The sequence below is a fragment of the Populus trichocarpa genome, chromosome 4, assembly GCF_000002775.5.
Source record: "Populus trichocarpa isolate Nisqually-1 chromosome 4, P.trichocarpa_v4.1, whole genome shotgun sequence".
In the NCBI taxonomy this organism is placed as follows: Eukaryota; Viridiplantae; Streptophyta; class Magnoliopsida; order Malpighiales; family Salicaceae; genus Populus; species Populus trichocarpa.
In genome coordinates, this window is record NC_037288.2 from 4,064,132 (window position 1) to 4,085,925 (window position 21,794).

The window sequence follows — 21,794 nt, forward strand, 5'->3', positions numbered from 1 at the left end:
GAAAAGGGGGCAGGTCTTTATCAGAGCCATCAATGGCAAAGAACCCAGTCCCTCAGGCCTATGGCTATATAGGCTCAACTTGAATAGCTTGGTAGGTGATAACCCGGTCAAAACGGGTTGCAACTCGATGCCCAGTTGGCTATGACCATGCCGGAAACTCCACATTCCCACTCTCACTCGAGGGTTCTTTCAGAAGAATTGGAGAGTAATTCTCAAAAAGGAAAAAAAAAAGAAAAAAAAAAGAGAGAAGAAGCTAACTAAGATGTTAGATATGGAGAACTGATTCAAAGCTTTCGGTCAAATTCAATCGGTCCCTTTCAGAATGCTTAAAATTAACTTCAGATGCAATCCATCAACGCATCATCAAGTTGACGATAACATTTATATGCAAAAGTGAAGCAAAATAATAATTATAAGACATTATTATTATTATATATTTTATATGAGTTTCTCATTGTGTGAATGGAATGAAATACAAGATAATTAAAATTAAAAATAAAAAGAAATATAAAACCCATGGAGATGTCACTATACTGGTACGTACATGTGTGCATGTAGCAGGTGAGGAGATGGAGTTTCCTTTTTTATATCCATTTATTTATTTATTCATTTTAATTTTGTCATCTTACATTGCCTTGACTAATAATTTAGCTTGATAATTTACTTTAATTTATTTTTATAGAGTTCTCATAATTTTAAAAATATCTCAACATAAAATTGAAGCTGGATTTTATATTAAAAAAAATTTGTTACTTATAAAAAATTAAAAATATTAGGATCAAGATTGATAGCGAGGTAAATGTTTGTCTTTTTTAAGCTGATTATTGAGCGTCTTTTCAAAGATTTTGACCTATAGAATTTTTTTCATTTTTCTTTATAACCCTTTTCGTTTGAAATTTTTATGTTTGATCTAAAATTTTATTTTGTTCACATTTCAATTTCTAAATTTAAGATAGGTAAGAAAGTCACTGAAAAATAATAAAGGGGAGAGAAAACACATTGTCTATTCTTGTTTTTTTTTTAAAAAAAAAGGACAAACAATGCATCATCCACCCATTTCATGAAAAAAGAAAAGAAAAAAGACTTAGCCTTGCAGGCTCAGAGACCTCCTTTTAATGAGTAGGGTGCTTTCGCTCACCCAAATCTAAGTACCCAACCTCTTTGTGAGCTTTGTCTTTTTCTCCTTTAGTCTTAATCACAATTTATTTATATAATTTAATTAAGAATTTATTTTGGATATTATTTTATTAAATATCATTTGATTTTTTTTCCAAGTAACATCACAGAATTTGTTTTTATAACATTAGTAGGCGTTGTTTTCGTACAACCCTTCATAATGCTTTTTTATTTTTAAAAATTTTATTCGGTTTCTTCTTTGCCCATGTCAATTTTTATTATCATAAGATTAAATAAAAAAAAGATTCTAAACACCAAAGTTATTAAACCTGGTCAAGTCTATAATCTGAGTTATGGGTTTGGGAGGTAAACTTAGATTGACTAGAATGATCCAAGACATCAGTATCTTAATATATATATATATATATATATAAATAAAGGGCTAGAAAGGCATTGTCTTGATATTTTTTTTCTTAAGTCAAGTTGGTTTTCGACCGAGTCACTTTTTGATCAGTTAGATCGACTGGGTCATATCAGGTTAACCCCCACCTGGTTTGATTTGAAGCCCAAGCCAAACAAGGGATTGGGTTAGGTCGTCTCCATGTTGACCCACTGAGCCGAACCAACATGGAGACGACTATATCTCAATTTCACGGTAGAAGATTAGATATCTTAATTTACATTTATATCTCAATTTCTTGTCTTAGTTTTTATTTGGTATTAATTTTTTTTTAATATTTTTAACATATATAATTCTCATTTTTTATAATTAAATGCACACATTATATTTTTAGTTCACAATTAAATTTTTTCTTGGTACTATAAAATACAATGACAACATCTTCACATTATTTTTTTTTAAAAAAAGAAAATTCTGATCTCACCTTAAGCATAACGCGGGTGAACTAGCTTGTTGAGAAACTAATAGTTGATCATTGGCGGAAAAAGATGTTATAAAAATATTGGGAGGACTTACTCTAATATTTAGTCAACGTTAATTTTTTTAAAAAAATGTTATGTAGACAAAAAAAAAAGTTCTCAAAATACGTGTGAAGTGGTAACTTTATTTGCATATGATTTTAAATTAATTACAGCCACATTTGCTGATAAAGATTTTGGAGTTGCAATTAGTCCGAAGGAAACTCAATTTGCTGATGGACCCCTTGACTTATTTATTAGCTTTTATTTATTTATTATAATTTAAAAGTGTTTGTGATGTGCAATTTATCCTTAGGTTGTTGTCTTGCTTCCTTGTATTATGGTGGTTGGCTGATTTTCCATTTAGCCACACATTCTTGATGGGTTTATGTACAACTTATCTAATCCTTATTAATAAATTAGATCACACTTGAATGAGTTGAGAAAATTGTAATAAATTGAGTTGTCAAGTTTGGTCATTTTGCTTTCAAAAAAACGACATTCAGGGCTTTCGTTGTTTGCTAATTGCTTACATGCGTAAGCAACAGCAACTTCCTCTACCATTTTGTGTGAGTTTTTTTCCTCTTTATTTATTTATTTATTTATTATGTGGAGCCTCTAACTTGATGACAACAAGGGTTATTTGGTGAGGTTTTCAACCTCGTCTATTTGGATCCGAAATAAATCTTTATTTTACTCTAATATCATGGAGTTTTGACCTATTTTTCTCGAAGTTCAAGTCATTCCTCCATCTTTCCTAACCCTAGGAGTCCTTATAGTAGATATCGATCATCTGCACACATGCATCCTTGTCGTTTAAAGTGGTCACGAATTTGTATTATCTTCATTAAATCTCACTTTGTTTCTCTAAGGTTAAGGTTTATATGTTAGTTTCACCTAAAACCTTTATTTGTTTCGATTATTCTTGATATCTTTTATTGTTATTAATCTAATTAGTTCCCACATTTTTCATTTTTGCTCCAATTCTTCCTTTCTATCCGTCTTCGACTGCAATAGTAATGGAAAGCATGTGTAGATTTTAATCCCATCCTCAAGATTTATGAAACATCTCATATCACGTGGAGAAAAAATAAAAAACAATCGAAATTGAAAAAAGTAAAAATCAAATATAAATTGGAAAAGATTTTTTTAAAAAAACAAATATGATAAATCTTGAGAGGATTAGAGAAATACCCCAATTCTACCAACTTCAATTCTTACTTATTTTTATTTGTTAATACTACAATTAAATAAAAATAGAGATTCTAATGAACTAACTCTAGGTAATGTTAAACTTGTCCTATATATCTTTATTTTACAATTCCAACCATATAAGATTTCCATTTTTTTTCATAATTCCCATTAAATGTTTTCTAGCATATTTTGATGGAGAATTGGATAAAACACACATGTATACACATGCATGGGTCATGTGATACACCACATGTTGGATCAATTTTAAAAAAACATAATAAAAAAGTAAATGTATTGTTAATGTGTTTCCTAGTAAGAAAAATAATGTAATCATGAACTCAAAAGTTGATGCATAGAAAACATTTTCTTTAAATACTAAGATAGTAACATACATACTGGAAGATATATTTTTGTTTTCTAAATATTGAGATGATGATATACTAGATTGACCAGGACCAATCTTGGTGAAGCTACAAGATTCATGATCTAAGTTATGAGACCGTAATATCGTCATAGAAAATAAATAAAATAAATTATGAAATCAAATCCTAAACAATCAATGTTGAAGGATAGAACTGAAAAAAATCAATTTAAAAAAGAAGATAAAAAGGAGCGGCTCAGGTCAACTTGAGTAAATTGTTGAACCCATGACACAAGTAACGAGAACATGATAACCCTGTAAAAATAAAATGAAAAAAACAAATACATAGCTGAAATCTCAATCAACCTAGTGTTGGAGGTTGAAATTAAAAATAAAAATTAATTTTTTTAAAAAAAAAAAAATAGACACAAATCAACTTGAGTTAAGCCTACTAATCCAAAAAAAAAATCATAAAAATAAGATAACCTAAAAAAAAACAAAAAAAAATTACAAAACTCAATTGCCAACCAACTCAATGTTAGAAGAGAAAGTTGCCAAAAAATATTCTATTTAAAAAAAATGACCAAAAACAAAAGATTTGAGACAACTCAGACTAACCAACCAAACTCACGACTTAGATCATGATACTGAGATTACCTCATATACAGAAAATATAAAAATAAATAAATTATGAAACTCAACTCAATTTCCAACCAACATAAATTATGAAACTCAATTTCCAACCAACTCAATTGTTGGGAATGAAATAAAAAAATCTATTAAAGAAATAAAATTAATTTTTAATTTGAATTGATTCATTCTTAGCTTTTATGGTATATTTAGATAAATATATTCTATTAACTTTGAGAATAAAATTGAAATTTACACATATTTTCTATTACTATTTTCAACATAAATGAAGGGAAATGGAGGGTGGAACAAGTATAAAAAGGATAGAATCTGGTTACAACAAACCAAAAGTTCAGACAATATTAAGACAACACATAAATATAAATTTTAGGAGGACAAATTAAAATTTATTCTATTATGTACACTTAAGTATGTATGATTAGACATTTATCAAGTTGTAAGAAAAAAGATGTGAAAATTATTTTGATTACTTTTACCTATTAGTTTCTTTTAACGATTAATTTTTATGCGCATACAATTGCATTTGTAATTTCAAAGTCACATTGGTATTTACTATTGGGAATACTAGTTGAAAGTGGGGGTAAATGTTGTGTTTTAAAGTATTATTTATTTAAAAATATATTAAAATAATATTTTTTTAAATTAATTTTGAATCAACTTATCAAAACAATTTAAAAATATAAAAATAATTAATTTCAAGCACAAAAAATAAATTTTATAAAAGTTAAACTAATATATTTTTTATTTATAAAGACTTATTTTTTATTTATTTTGTAAATAAAAATCCATCTTAAACCATTTTAATTAAACACATATTTTGTAATTTATTTTTTTAAATAACATCCTAAATTATTTATTTTAAACTATAACAATAAAGATTACCACAAATACCAAATACACGCTTTGTTCTTTTGCGTCAGCCCCAACCACCGCACTAAGATTGTTTCATTATCAGACAGGCTCTGCTTATCTGGGCACCCACTTGCTTTTTTGATAATTGGGGCGGCTCATATAATCAAGCCTGTATTAAAACCATGAATTGAAATTGGCCTTGCAGCTTTGCTTATTCAACTCTCTGTCACCCTTCCTAAACATACAAAAGCAAATTATCTTTCCAAGTGGGTAAACCATGATTATCAACACCATAAAGAGTGCCCATATCACTTCCCATCTTCCATTTTTCCATATTTTGAATGCCAATAATATCCATGATGGTCAGTTGCCTTGTTGGGAGCCCTATCAACATGAGACATTCTCTTTTCACCATGCCTCTGTGCAGGTAGCTCAGCTTTACTATTTTCTGGGCACACTATGATGATTTTTCGAAGCATTTCGTCTTAATTGCAGCCACTTTGCTTTTCTGATTGGAATGAGAATGTGGGATGGTGCTTCTCCTTTTCTTTTATCTATTTCTTGGCTTCCTTTCCTCTCCTAGGTTTTAAGGTGGAAAATTGAAGTATAATGAAGACGACAGCGTATCTTTTGCCATTTCTTAAAACACAGTATTTAAATAGAAGAACACCTGTTTTTCAGGATTTGATCTTGATACTAGCTAGTATTTACCACTATGATGTCCCCTTGTAAACTTGCTGAGTCTGTTTCTATGTATAAATATGGTAATATATATATGAATAATCTAATCAAATAACTTCGTACGTAGGTCAGATAGGGTTTTTTTTTTCCTTTAAAAAAGAAGAAGAAATACTCAAATCTAAATCCCTTTTGGAAAAGAAATATACAGATGCCATTGAACTAGAAATTCAATGACAAAGTTGACAATAAACTAAGAAGGCCAGCAAATCTAATCTTGGAGGTGCTCAAGGGCAGACAAAACCTTCGATTTTTTCTTACAGCATTTAGAGACATAAAGATTTAAAATGATGAAAAGGTTAAACCTTTATAGCAGTGATGAGTAACAATACTAAAATCTCACGTGCACCATAGGGTAAAACGCATTAGATGAAATCGATAATGCTTGTGATATCATATTGTTTTGGTTAATCATGACTAAGAATTGCATAAATCTCATCTTAACCAATCTTATGATGGTATCTTCTGACCAAATTGTAGGACAGCCGGTTAGTTTGTCGCATGTGGGATTAATTGCTACCATGATTATTATTATTCTTAATACTAAAAAACCAAAATTATTACACCGAACGTACGAGTTTTGCTAATCAAGCAATTGCTCAAAGAACAGCAACGGAAGTACCATAAAGTTGTTTATAGATTCACATAAAGACCGATCGATTCGAGCCAAGGTGAGCTTACTTCTTTTGAAATTAGCCAAAAGAAGAAGGCAAATGGGACCTCCAGAAGAGGGTATATTCCCCCTCTGCTTGCCCAATTGCTCTGTTTCGTATTTAATCATGTAAAATTGAAAGATGAGACTTGCTAAAGTCTAAGATAAGGAAAAGAACAACAATGTACTGCCTGAAAGGAGCTTTGCGTCCTCCCATCACAAAAGAAAAAGGGATCCTTGTGATTGCTTCTCAAGATGATGTACTATGGTCGGTTGATATCATTATTACTTGTATTTTTAGCTAAATAAACCTCAAATGTTTCGTGTCAAGCGCTGCTTCCTCCTCCTAAAGGAAATGCATGAATCTCGAGATACCCCCCCCTCCTCTTATAAGACCTTTTTATCAGCATAGATTTTTCTTTTTTTTTAAAAAAAGTAGCCTGATAAAAACAAAACATTTTAAAAAATAATACAATTAAAAACTTAGCTAGATAAACAACATAATTTTTAAAGTTACAAATGATATATATATATATATTGCATGAACATGAAAAAAAAACATTTTTTTATTTCTTATCCTCCTCCTCCTATTGAGCATTATCCTTTATATAATAAACCAAGAAAATAAAGCGTGGCACTCTGAACAAGGTAGTTTGCACTTTAATTAAGCTGTCAATACTAGGTAACAACATTACAGACAAAACAGGATTTTCTTTAAGCTAAGTAGATTTTGTTGTCTTGATTGATTAATGCGCACGCAACAATTCACAATACCATCATAAAACGAGGGTTAAATGTTGGTGACAATCCTAATCATTCTCTATAATCCTTTATTTTCCACACTCTAATCCATAACCCAACCCGATAATCCACCCAACCTCAAAGATAGATTTTCATTCTCAATGTCTTGTCGGCAAAATTTGTATGGATCCATGAGATCAAACTTGACTCTCTGCTCGGTTTTTTTTTTTAAAAAAAAAAATTCGAATTTTAAAATCATTCTAGATTTAGCCATCCCTCATGGATTTCTTTTATTTTTGTTTATTTTTTATTATTACTCCCCCCCTCTCTCTCCCACTTGAAATTTGCCCTCCATACTCAATTTCGATGATGAAGTTGCAACGAGCTTAGGTACAAGAAGTCAAGAACACACTAACAAGCGTAACTAAAAATGGGTTCTCCATTCCATTTACCCTACAATATTTGAGAGTATTTAGAAACATAGTGTAAATTATATTCTAAAAAAGTTTTAAATATTTTTTTATATTTTTATATTTTTTTAATGTGTTGATATTAAAAATAATTTTAAAAAAATTAAAAAACTTTATTTTAATATATTTTTAATAAAAAAACACTTTAAATTATTATTTTCGTCACAATCTCAAGAATATAATTCTCTCGCATGCTCACTCCCTCCCCATTTCCCAACCAAGGAATCTCACCTCACAAAACCCACCCCACCCTCCTACACACACGTGTCAACCACAACACCATCGCCATCGCCATCACATACACCAACAAATTCTCTCCCTTCTCGCCATCACATACGATACTTCCACGCAGGCAGCAGATAGTTAACAGGGAGAAGGTCAAGTCTCGAAGAATTAAAAAAAAAAACAAAAAACAAAAAAATGGAGAAAATTTAAAGGTCCCCCACATCCACCGATCAAGAGTAAAGTTGATGGCTTTCTGCAGAGGGAACCCTCGACTTTTACGCGGGTGCTTGCTGCCCCTCTCTGCTCCCCTCTGTGCCCTTTGTCGCAGCCTTTCATCGTACTTTAGTCGCGTCAATCATCGCTCCTCACACGCGCCCCTATGCTCGTGTTTTAGAACGCGCCCTGCCTTTCTCTGGCACTCTCCTGGCCGTACACCTGTTAGACGATCACTTTTTTCTATTTTATTAATAAACAAATAAATTATCTCTCAGCTATATATTTTTATTTGTGGTTGCAATATCTCAGTGCTATTAATTATTACTGCTAAAGTTCTAATAACTATTCATTTACAAAGGCTGTTCTTTTAATTATTTATAGGATAAAATTCAATTTCTACTCTAAGGTTTACTTATTTTTAAAATTTCACTTAAATTTTTAGTTTATTCCAATCATACCCCATGTATTTCATGGGAGTCCCACTTTCCACTTCCATCTATTTCTATCCAAAATAGTAACAGAAAAGGTATGCAAATCTTATTTTAATCTTCAAATTTAATAGAATATCTTAGTATAACTTGAAATATAATAATAGATCAATTTAAATAAAAAATTTCATCAAAAAGATATATTTTTAATGAAATAGATATGATAAAATAGATTTTTTTTCATCAGTTTTGTCTACCAATCATTTAATAATACAAAAGAAAGATTATGCTAAAAAAAAATTTAATTAAAGAAATAAATAGCATCAACCATCCATATTGCTATTTCACTCCCAGTTTGGGAGTGTGGTTACGGTTGCTTTTATTAAAATAATATTTTTTACTTTTTAAAAATTATTTTTGAAAGCAGCGTATCAAAATGATCTAAAAACACCAAAAGATATTAATTTGAAACAAATAAAAAAATAAATAAAATTCAATTTTTTTTCAAAGACGCTTTTGAAACGCAAAAACAAATAAAGTAAGCTCATCTACACATTTTATCCAATTCTATATGAAAACCTACTATAAGATCTAGAATAAGAAATTTGGAGGAAAAAAATCAAAATCCCATATAGCTAGAATGGTTGAATAAGAATAGAACAAGTTCAACATCATCTAGATTTAAATTTATTTTAATCTTAATTTCCATTTAATTGTGATAACCACAAAGGAAAAGATGATACTGCTAATTAACTGATAATTAAAGTTGGTAGGATTGGGGTATTTTTTGAAAAGTTAGCCATCTCAAGTTTTATCATATTTGTTTGACTAAAAAAACTCTTTTTTCCGTGTGATATTGAGATTTTTTTTATAGATCTTAAGAACATAATTAGAATTTACACACATTTTTCATTGCTATTCCTGACATAAATGACCAGATGATGGAAACATCATGGCAGAAGTGAAAGATACAGGGCTAATTCAAACAACCAAAAATTTGAGTTTTATATTTTACACGTGGATTGATATCGTTGCTTACGCGTAATCCTGTTTGGGAGTATGGTTGCGGTTATTTTTCAAAATATTTTTCATTCAGAAATATATCAAAATAATATTTTTTTATTTTTTAAATATAATTTTTGACATCAGCACATCAAAATTATCTAAAAACACAAAAAAAATATTAATTTGAAGTAAAGAAAAAAATAAAAAAAATTAAATTTTTTCAAAAGCGTTTTTGAAACATAAAAACAAACAGGGTTGCTTATTTCATATTTGTAATGGAGTAGTCGAATTTCAAATCAAACATTTTTAGATGAATAAGTGAATGAAGACAACATGGTTAAGTGAACCAATGGGATTATTATTGTTTTAAGATTGCAATGTTTGTTTGCTAATTTTGAGAAATTATTATTCTTGAGTATATTTTAAATTTTTATAATTTCAAACTAGATTTCTAGATGAATGAAGGCAATATGGTTATATGGTTATGTGAATTTATGAGATCAAGTGAGATAATTAAGTTAATCACCATTCTTATCATTTTACACGTTAGGTTACATTCTTATGATAACCAAGTGCGTATTATAACAATGGTGATATAACTTGAGTAATAAAAAGTTATAAAACTTTTACAATATTTTGAGAAAAAATAAGACAAGTGATGGGAATAATTAATTGGAGCATAAATGATATAAAATATTATTGGGTTGGTTTTAATACAAGTAAAAAAGTTAACAAAATGGTTATATGATTGAATGGATTGATTTTAGGTTTGGATTTGGAGACTGGGGCTAGGGTTAGGGGTTTGGATATGTGATTTGATTTTAGGTTATTGGGATTGGGCTTTGGGTTTAATACTTGGATTTACGTTTAAGGTTTATGATTTAATATTTAGGGTCTAGGTTTAATGGTTTATATTTGGAATTTGAGTTTATGGTTTGGGTTTGGGTTTGGGTTTGAATTTTGATTTTGATATTTCAAATTTAAAAGGATTTAGGGTTTGTGTTTGGAGTTTGAATTTTAGGTTTGAGTTTGGGGTTTAATGTTTAGAGTTTGGATTTTTGGTTTTGCTTTGGGGTTTGGGGTTTAGAATTGGAATTTGAGTTTCCTAATAGCTATTTAGGGTTTGTATTTATGATTTTGAATTTATTTAGGGTTGGGGTTTTGAAACTTAGATTTTATGTTTTTTTAGGATTCGGGGCTTAGATTTAGTGTTTCTATTTTAGATTTGAAGTTTAAGATTGAGGTTTGGGCTAGGGTTTCAAGGATGGGGTTGGGGTTTGAGCAAGGGTTTTAGCTTTAGATATGGTTTAGACTAAGGTTTTTTACTCAAAATACATAAAAAAACATCCTAAACACCTTTAGAAATACATCAGTTGTCTCAAATAATCCAAAAGATCTCAAAAACCCAAATTCAATATGAAATAAAAAACTTTTCAAGCTTAAATCTTCCATCTCAAGTAATGAGTAGGAAAAAGAACACCTAGATCGATTTCTTCTCATCAAATGAAACTCGCTGACACCAAAATCAATATTTTCTATGGTCATAATAGATATCAATCAAGACTTTCTCCTTTTACAACAAAAATCCAACCACCTTTTTTTCTTCTTTCTCAAATTAGAGACTAAAAAAAATAAGAAAAATAGATTTTTGTACCACAAACGAACCAAAAAGTTATTATTTAAAAGTAAGAGTGTCAAAGTGAACTTTTCACCTCATTTTTTGAATTTTCTCTTTGTTTTACATGTTGGTACACTTTGTTTTTATCTTGTCAATTCTTAACAATTTTTTGATAAATTTATCATAAATTAAAAAGAAACACTATGAATTACTACAATGAAATCCCATATAATTTAGAGTTTTCTATAATAATAACCATTTTAAGTATTTTTTTTTTATCTTTATATTTTTCTATTTTTTAAATTAAAATGGTCAACAATGACCACGTTAACTACAATGAATTCATATAGCATTTTGTTTGTTTGTTTGCCATTCTTAAAACACATAAAAATCGTTTTTCGTTGGGTATTTTTTCTTCTATGACGACACATTCAACATTTTTCTTTGTAATATAAACTTGGTTTCAGTTCTGCTTAATCAAATTTGTAAATTGAGGTTTCTCAAAAAAAAAAAAAAAAAAAATGTAAATTGAGGCGAGAACAAAGAACGTGGCTAGGAAGCTGGGGCGAGTCGGCATTTATTAAGGCCCACTATCGATTCCATCTACTAATCTTCAGAGGCAACTTTAGTTGGATGGGCCCGTCTTGTCATTTCAGTGGAGCGTCTTATCTTAACACACAGTCCATTTATGGCTAGAGTTAACTCAACAAAGTTATGGGGTGCTATGGTATTTTACCAAATAATTGTACTAAAAAAATTGAAATCCTGTGCTTTCCACTTTTGATTTGTGGCATTGGATCTAGTTGTTAAGATGCTGATTGATCAAGACTGGTTCAGGTTTTCTTCATCAAGAGGGAAAAGATGCAATTAGATAATAAGCAAAGCCCACATAAATTGGTGTGTGATCCAATTGTTAGGAAACCGTAGAGCACCCTGAATCTATTTTGGAGTTTAAATCATGTTTTTTTTTTTTTTTTTAATTTTTAATTTATTTTTTTATATTTTTAGGTTGTTTTGATATACTATTGTTAAAAGTAATATTTAAAAAAATAAAAAAAATATTATTTTAATATATTTTTAATCAAAAATCATTTTAAATCGTAATCGTTAGTATATTTTCAAACACACCATTAGAATAATAAATAAATAAATAAAAATCTACATATATGTTTTTGGTTCAACGACAAAATCTACACATAAATTTAATTTAATTATTAAATTTCTCTTCTAAAAGCACACCTCTTACATTAATCTAATATATTGATTTTCTTTTTAATAATTAAATTAAACCAAGACATGTTTGGCAATATATATATAAAACAGAATCATACGATTTTTATTTTGGTTATGTATCAAAACAATGGGACCTCAAACTTGACCTATAAACATTTATATAAAAATAACCTTTCATATTTAACTAATCTAATCAAATATTCATATGAACTTATCCAGAACATCTTGATTTCCGAACATTAAAAACAAAGCAAAGTTCAATTCAACACAAATAACACATAATTATATCAAATAGGATCACCACATAATTAAAAACTAAATTTAAAATTTTATTAATAAATATTTTTTTTTTCAAGTAGTCTAACTCTCTAAAAGATTTACAACTCCCTAAATAAACTAAAAAAAACTAACCTGAATAAAATAAAAAACCTAAAAATAAAGAAAAAGCAATAAAAAATCTTAACAAAAATAAAATAATTACAATTATTAAGCATAATATTTGTTTTTCAACTAGATACATATCTTCGCATGTATTAGTTGAGTCAGGAAGAATTACAGAGGAAATAATTCTCTTCGTCAACTCAAAACATTACAAGAAGCTGTTTAGCCATGGCTTCCGATATTGATGTTATTTAAGATGCTACCGATGCAGGAAAACTGTGCATTTGGGAAGAAGAAGAGGCTGCAGGATTAGATGCCTGACAAAAACATGAGAAAGAGACAGCAACACATGGCCCTATATATATATCTTGCATGCCTTAGTGTATGCGGCAGGACGTAATACACAGTAAGAACCCAGTTACATAAAGTTCCCTAGGCCACATGGATTATGGCAAATCCAGCAGGCTAAAATTACTTTGTACCCTTGACTATCATATCAAACTAGAACACATATTCATCCGAAAAGGAAAAAAAATAACATCCCGAATCCGAAACAAATTCTCAGGGATACACCATAATAATAGAATTTAGCCCAGATGTGGCTGTAATCTTGTAGTGACTAAAGCCAGCCTCCAGGAAAAGTTTTTTCCATTCTTTCTCATTTCTTCCCCTTCCATTGCATATAAGCATCGTTTCCATGTCAACAAAGAGCCTTGTTTTGGTCAATTCATGTTCATCTTTCTTGTCATTAATCACCATTTCTACGAGTACAAGCTTTCCTCCCTCATCTTTGCTTGGAATTGCTGCTCTGCATCGCTTCAAAATCTTTATGCAGTCCTCATCACTCCAGTTAAGCAAAACTGACTGCAAAGAGTTCAATGTCACCTTCAAAAAACTGAAGAGAGGAGAACATTGTTTCTCGTGTTGTCCTTGAAAGATTTTATACTAGTACCATAATTAATGTTTACAAATTGGTATGCTATTAATATTAATTGATCAAATTAAGAATCAATTAATGAACAAAGAAAAACTGGTCTGCATACCTTGATAATAATTGCATCTGCAGAAGGGATGGACTTAAACATGTCACCTCCAACAAATTTCAAGTTCTCACTTTCTGGCAAGTTGGCAACAACTTGTGGGAGGTCCAAGACTGTGCATTTCATATGAGGGTATGCATCAGCTATGCTCCTAGCAAGAGTTCCTGTGCCACCCCCTACATCAACCAACGAATCCACTGACTCGAAAATCTCCATGTGCTCTTTGACAACCAAGCTCACCAATTGAGAATCACTGGCCATTGCTTCATTCAAGTTGTTGATGAATTTGATGTTTCTCTTCCCATATTCCCTAAAGCTCATTCCATGGCAAGCTTCAAATGGTGTGCGCTCCTTCCCTTGGATCCACTCGCCGAGAGAAAACCAGGGACTCATTAACACAGGATCTAGTATTGCTATAACAGCTGGGGACAAGTTGGTGGGGCTATCTTTGAGCAAGAGCCTAGAAGAAGAAGTGAGAACATAACCTTCTTCTTCTTCTTCTTGATTCTCATGCATTTTGGTTGTATCAAAGACACCAGAATGCACCAGTATACGCATAAGGCGCTGGAGGAAATTTGCTTTTGATACAGGAATATCTAGTGCTGAAACCAACTGTGGAAGGGTAATGGGTTGGTTATTTTTGTGGATTATATCCGGTATGCCTAGCTGAAGAGCACATTTTAGTGACATTGATTCTATAAAGTAGTAGATATGTTTATAAAGTTTACACTGAGCCTTAAACAGCTCACTAACTCCATGCCCTTGATCTACATCCATCTTTTTTTGCAGGTTTCTACCTTATTTGCTTTCGAAACAGTCCAATGCAGTTGGTTCTTATAATGCAGTCTCGACTCTTGCACTGTGCATTACGTGGATGAAAGGTGAACGAGGAAGTTTCATTTTGTCAGAAACTACTACGTGAACAATTACGACCGCTAAACTAAATTGACATTTGAAAATTACAAAACAGTTGTAAGAATATATGCGTAGAAAAAAGGGTAGAAGGCTGAGCTTAATAAATGGCTCTTGACTGACCAAATCAAAGAGACTGTAAACATGGATTTTCTTATTCCTTTTGATGTAGTCTTTTTATCATTCTAAAGATTTAAAGGATGTCTATTAAAGTTTTATCAAGAAGAATCACCTGTGATAGACGTAACAAGACCACGATGTGATATAATTTTAGTAAAAAACATGTGTGCAAAGTCCACAATTTGGGCTTCAACTGGACAGGTATTTCTTTATTAACTTGGCTTTGATCAAGATGAAAGCAAGCATCATGAATCATTCAACAAGCCCCCTTTTTTTTTAATCAAATTTTCGTGTTGCTAGTTATTTACATGAATGGACAGCGTGAAGAATCAAGAATGTTTATTATTCAAATATGGGATTTTTCCAGGATCTTGATGATCGATTTCTGAGAGGTGCACGATTTGACTGCAAAGATTGTGATGTGTGCCGTGTGGAGTTCCAATTCGCATTGAAGTTGATATCTACTGACCTGCATGCAAATTAAGTAAACAAAGGACTAGTACTCGACCAGGTTAACTGTGGAAAACTATTGCAGATGTTCGGTGGAAAATAAATTCAGTATCTCTCTAGGTTGACTGGCATCAAGTTGAGTCCCAAGAGTCTCCATGAGGTTTTGGATCCTGCAATGAAAATCTTGTTATTGACATAGCCTTGCAGATTCCGTGTGATTTTGATGCAAGATTTTCAGCATAAATTATTTGTTTATTTAGTTATTTAGTTATTTTTATTTAGTTTTAAAAAATAATTCTTATGATGTTTTTTCTATTTAATTTAAAATTTTTTGGTAATTTTATTTATATTATTTAGTTTATGAATTTCTATAATAACTTCATAATTATTTATAAAGAATGTTTTTTTTGAATTAGCATGAACAAAGTTGTTTAGCATGGATTTTTTTTAAAAAAATATAAGTAATAAAATTTTAAATTAGAATTTTTATAAATCAACATATCAGTATAGTTACGGAACTAAAAACAACTTGAATTTTATCATTTCAACACGCAATAAAGTTCAATACGCTCATCTACACATTGTTGCATCCCCTCTTTGAACTTAGGTCATTGAAAAAGGTCAGTTTATTCTCTGTGGCCATACCAAGGTCCGGACTAAAGACAAAAATCTTTAGCTAACTAAGTTTTTAATGGTAGAAGTTTCTGTCGTAGGATTAGTTAGAATACAATAAAGAGAAGCAATAGACATAAAGCTGGCCTTTTTCTCTGAAGTAACATTATCTTAAAATTGTGGCATGTTCTTGAATTTTAGGTGGTGTCATTAATTAATTTGATGCCAGAGTAGTGTGTGTACACGTCCTTTAGTATATTTGGTATTGCAGTAGCTTTTATGATTATGGTATGAATTTTTTTTTTTAAAAAATCACTTTTAGTTGTGATTTTTTTATTAAAATATATGTTTAGTTAAAATTGTGATTGAAGTTATTGTTCAACAAAAAACACATTCAAAATATTTAGTTAAAATAACGGTTGAAATTGATGTTATTAATAAAATGATCTAAAAATATATGTATTAATTTTTTATTTTTTAATTACATTAATATGCATTTTATTATTAATAAATTTTAAAAAATAATAATGTGAATTACAACACCGATTTTATTGTTTCATTAAACTTACTGCAATGCCATCACAAACATAATTCATATAGAAAGACCTCTAGTTATAATGGGATTGTGAACATGAAACCATATTAATTAAAAACAATTCTCAAGAACAAAATTAAGATGGGGATCAAATTATATAAATAATTGGTGATAATTAAAAAAAATATATTTTTATAATTTACAGATATAAAAACTTGGATTTTGACAAGTTTTTAACTTATACAAAAACTACCCAGCATTAATTTTTTATTATTTTAGTTTGGGTAGCAAATTAACAATAATAAAATAAAGTTGAATGAAAAGCAAAGGACAAATATAGCAAAAGCATGTAGAAATAGCTTTTCAGAAACTAAATTCAAAACTTATTTATTGATGGGTCCATACATAAAAATTACATTTTGTTTTGTAACTGAAGAAGATGAAATCACGCATAGCCAAACAGACTCCATTGATACCATGAACAAGCCATTCAAGTTCAACTTTGAGCGATGTAATTAATATGATCAATACTTAATAGAAATCAACATAGAAGGTTGGTGCTTGGACATGTGCCATCACAACAATGTCTCAAGTAGGATACATAAATTTATTCAGCAAGCATACTATATAGTTTTTAATTCATAGTTTCTTCATCCTATGGATAAACTTCAATTAGGGACCTTAAACCAAACAAGGGTGTAATCTTGTAGTGACTGAAGCCAGCCTCCAAGAACAGCTTTTCCCATTCTTTGACACTTCTCTCTTTTCCAGCAGCCACAACCATCATCAGCATGTCGAAAAGGAGCTTTGTTTCGGTTAGTTCCTTCTCATCTTTCTTCTCATCTATCACCACATCTACTATAATCACCTTTCCTCCCTTTTCTTTGCTCGAAATAGCTTCTTTGCATTTCTTCAATATCTTCAGGCAATCCTCATCACTCCAACCATGAAAAATTAACTGCCAAAAATTGATTCATCATTAGCTAACTGAGAACGTTGGCTACATGTAAACGTTTATGCAAGATAATTAAACAGACAATCAATTTCTTAGAAGGAAGAATAATTTTTGAATGCAGAGAGCAGCATATACCTTAAGTAAGACGGCATCTGCAGAAGGGATATGCTGAAACATATCTCCTCCAACATAATTAAGGTTTTTGGTGCCTTCCAAGTTGGTAATGACTTGTGGAAGCTCAAGCACCGTGCAATTCATATGAGGGAATGCCTCGGATATGATCCTGGAAAGTGAACCGGTACCACCTCCTACATCGACCATTGAATTCAACCCCTCAAAAATTGGCTTACAGTCTCTAATAACCAAGTTCATCATCTGAGAATCACAGGCCATTGCTTCATTGAAAAGACGGTTGAGTTCAGGATTTTGGTTATGGTACTCCCAAAATGCCATCCCATATGCATGCTCAAATGCAGTAGGCTCATTTCCTCGAAACCAATCTCCGAGGGAAAGCCATGGTGTCACAAATGCTGGGTTAATCAATGACATAAACGGTGACAAGCAATTGGTGTTATCTTTGACAAGTAGCTGGGAAGGTGGTGTTAGAACATAGGCTTCTTCTTCCCCTTCTCCTTGACCATTAGCAGCTTTTGTGGTGGCAAAGAAGCCTGAGTGCACCAACATGCGCATAAGCCGGTATATGATACTAGTTTTGTTTGGTGCGATGTGCAGTGCTGAGACCAAGTGAGGGAGAGTGATTGGCCTGCCATGGTTGTGGATTATGTCTGGTATGCCTAGCTGGGCTGCACACATGAGTGACATAGAATTTATGTAATTGAACATTTGGCTATGCAAATGAGTGTGAGCTTGAAACAACTCAGTTGCTTTCTGGTCTTGAATAATGGGATCCATATCTTTGCAAATCCCGTTACTCCTACCAAATGTGGCTGGCACCACATCATGCTTTTAAGGTGGGAAATTTCTCCTTTTCTCTGTATGGTGGTAAGATTCGTGATGGTAACAGGAAATTTCACCCTGTTTAAGGCGGGCCCACATCATTTATTCTAAACTAGTTGAAAAGAGACAGTCAAGAACTTGATCACCTACACAGAATGAACCTACACGGAACGAATGTTCTGTCATTGGATAATACTGAGTCTTGATTCCTAGTTAATCAGATCTTCGATCACAAGTAAAGAGAAATTAAAAAAAGAAAAGAGAAGTTCTAGCCACGTCGACCTTTGAAAATTGAAATGTGTAACTTTGATGCTTGTCATTACTCATGACTTCAAATGTATCATTTTGTAACTTTAACAAATTGACGTGCAAAGATTTTTTTTAATGCATAATTTTATGTTAGTGAATATAATTTTTTTATGTGATTATTAGATTAAGTTAATTTTTTTCTAAAAGACTTTAAAGGTTTTTTTTCCTATAAAGTAAAGTTTACAGCAATCAGATATCGGGAAAGTTTTACGATAATATTCATAAGTTATTGTTTGGGATTTGTTATATATTCTTAGTTGGTTTATGAATTTTTTTTTCTATTTGATTTAGAACTTGTTATTTTTCCAATCTTGTGTTAAGACTTTATTAGTTTTCCTTTATTTTCAAGTTTTTTAATTTCTTTAGGTTAATTTTTAGGTTTATTGCTTTCATGTGCGTTAGTTAATATCAGATTCTAACAATCCCAAGTTATTGATTGATGTATATTGCAATCCCATGTTTTTTTGTTTTTGTGTGTGCTACTAATGATTATGGCCAGAAGAAGTTGCACAATAGAATGTGTTCAAGTAAGAGAGGATGAGGAGATTCTCCTTAGGAGATAAACCTTCATGAGTTAGTGATAGAAAACATGCAGAGATAAATTATAAAATTAAAAAGACATGTATAAGAACTGGTGATAGAAGACATGCAGAGATAAATTGCAAAGTTAACTCATTAGTTGGCGGATGTAAGGAGCCTGAAGGATCGTTAGAAGAGTTATTATTGATTTATGGCTGGTTTTGAAACCTGTTTTAAAAGCATGAGCAAATAAAAGAGCTTCTTGATCATGATGACTATTGTGAAGATTTTGGTGATCCTATTTATAGGGAGATAAATATGGGTTTGTATTCTCCATCATCTTATGATTTTAGTTTGATGATGATAACGTTGATGATGATATCATAAATAATGTAAGTAATAGTAGTGATGATATCATTGATGATTCCCTTCTTGATAAAATAGAGGTTAACTGCAAAGAAAACATGTAAGGTGCTTAAAAAAGAAAATTATTGATTTAAACCATGTTGATCCTTTTAAGTACAAGGTTTATGTTTCATAAAAATAGATGTGTTCAAATGTTATATGGACATAATACATTAATAAAGCAAGTTTGAGGTTTGCAATTTATTATTTTAGAAGTCAATGGAAGAGAGATAATTTATCAATTATTGTTTCTTATTCAAGTCTTAAGATGAATGTGATGTCTAAAATTGTTATAGACTTTAAAGAGGAATTTAAGAATTTTGATTGGACATCTACAAGATCAAAGTGAGAACAATTTGAACTCGATGATGATTTCTTTTCAACCTAGAAAGATTAATGCATAAGATTGTTTTTTTCTAATGTGCATTTTTACATTATTGGACATCATTTTTGACCCGACTGTTGGATCGAGTTGAATTTTTTTTAAAAGATTTTAAAGGTTATTTTCCTATAGTATTATAATTTCATCGCAATCAGATATTAAGAAAGCTTTCCGGTAATGTCTAGAAGTTACTGTTTGAAATTTGCTATATTTTTCTAGTTGATCAATGGTCTCTTTTTCCTATTTGATTTAGATTTTGATTTTGATTTTTATTTTTCCAGCTTGGCTTAAGATTTTTATTGCTTTTATTTTGTAGTTTCAAATTTTGTAGTTTGTTTAGACTAGTTTTTAGAATTATTTAAAAATTATAAATTTTTCAAAGAGATAAACCACCTAAACATAAATATTGAATATTAAAATTTAAATGTAATATATTTTTAGCATAATTATGTATTGTCTTCCTTATGTTACTTTTCTCTCCATCACAAATGTGGCACAAATCTCTTCGTATCCTTTTCAATTGCTGTCACCTTGGTAGCTTAAACAAGTGCATTGATAGTTATGCTTCAACAAAACATCTGACTATAACGAAGTCACAATTATGAACACAAGAAATTACAGGGAATTAAGCCATTTATAAAATATATACAACGTATATGCTCCTGTCGTTTTGCAACCATTTCTTGTTGACAAAAATAAATAAATAAATAAATAAATAAACCATTTCTTAATCAAACTAACCGCTACGATTTATCAAATTCATGGCTGACCATTTACTCACACTTTCATACACGAGCAAGACAATGTCCACCGACTAATTTCTGGGCCTTTTCCTGCGTTGGTTTAGGGCCAAATTGACCGCTGCTTCTAAGTTTGACTACATTTTCGAAACAAAGACTACGAAAAATATATGCTTCTATGATTTGATGGATGTCTGAGTGTACTCTCGTGTACTTTGATTTTGTCTTAATTCCCTTCGTAAGCTAAAAAAAAATAACCCAAGCAGTATGTATTTATAAGACTTTTTTTTTTTTATTATTAGGAAAAGTTCTTACATTAATTAATGGAGGAAAATTAAAGTCACTAGTTCCAAAGGGACGTCCATCCTTCATTTAAGACTTGAAAGTATGAGATTCAAATCCTAGGAATTGTGAGATGGAATTTAAGGATTAGCCCCATTAAATTTATGAATTCTCGGACATATTCATTTTTTTTATTAAGATGGAAATAAAATCCAAACATTAGTAAACTAAACCCTCCCTGTATACCAAAATAAAATCAGAATCAACTTAAGAAAAAACAATTAATTAAAAATCAAACTCTCACAAAAAAAAAAAAAAATCAGCTCAGTCATTGATTTAGTCACTAAAAAATGAAAAACAAATATACCCAACAATGAATAAACATATGACATGATTTCACTAAATATTTTTATTTTTTGTGGTATATTTTTTTCTTTAATTAGCTAATTTGTTACTGACCCAGATAAGTTTTTTTTAAAAAAGGAGTACAAATGTTACAATTGGCAAAATCCAACTTGGGATGCTGAGCAATATTTGTTTGGCTCTATGATATTCTATGATTCCATCCCAAGTATTCTCTCCTCAAATTTATTTGTATACTTTGTTTTTTATTAATTTTTTATTTAGTTATCTTTATCTTTTTTTATTGGCATAAGATTTTCATCTTTTAGTGTAAAAAAACTTGACACCATTTTACCTTTCATAAAGCTTTATAAGCATTAATTGGTTATTTAGATTTTTGTTTCATATCAAAATAGAATATTACTCCAAATTCCT

At 30.4% G+C, this 21,794-nt stretch overlaps 2 protein-coding genes across 2 annotated transcripts; both read right to left on the reverse strand.

Moving 5' to 3' along the window:
- Positions 1-13,128: 13,128 nt before the first annotated feature.
- Positions 13,129-14,691, reverse strand: LOC7470244 (trans-resveratrol di-O-methyltransferase). Its single transcript, XM_002305068.4, has 2 exons — positions 13,843-14,691; positions 13,129-13,663 (listed from the first exon to the last, which is right to left on the reverse strand). Exons 1-2 carry the CDS (start codon positions 14,614-14,616, stop codon positions 13,361-13,363), a joined length of 1,077 nt encoding a protein of 358 aa, XP_002305104.4. The 5' UTR covers positions 14,617-14,691; the 3' UTR covers positions 13,129-13,360.
- Positions 14,692-16,828: 2,137 nt separating this feature from the next.
- On the reverse strand, positions 16,829-18,379 carry LOC7470243 (probable O-methyltransferase 3). Its single transcript, XM_002305067.4, has 2 exons — positions 17,559-18,379; positions 16,829-17,426 (listed from the first exon to the last, which is right to left on the reverse strand). Exons 1-2 carry the CDS (start codon positions 18,333-18,335, stop codon positions 17,124-17,126), a joined length of 1,080 nt encoding a protein of 359 aa, XP_002305103.1. The 5' UTR covers positions 18,336-18,379; the 3' UTR covers positions 16,829-17,123.
- Between the last annotated feature and the right edge of the window lie 3,415 nt (positions 18,380-21,794).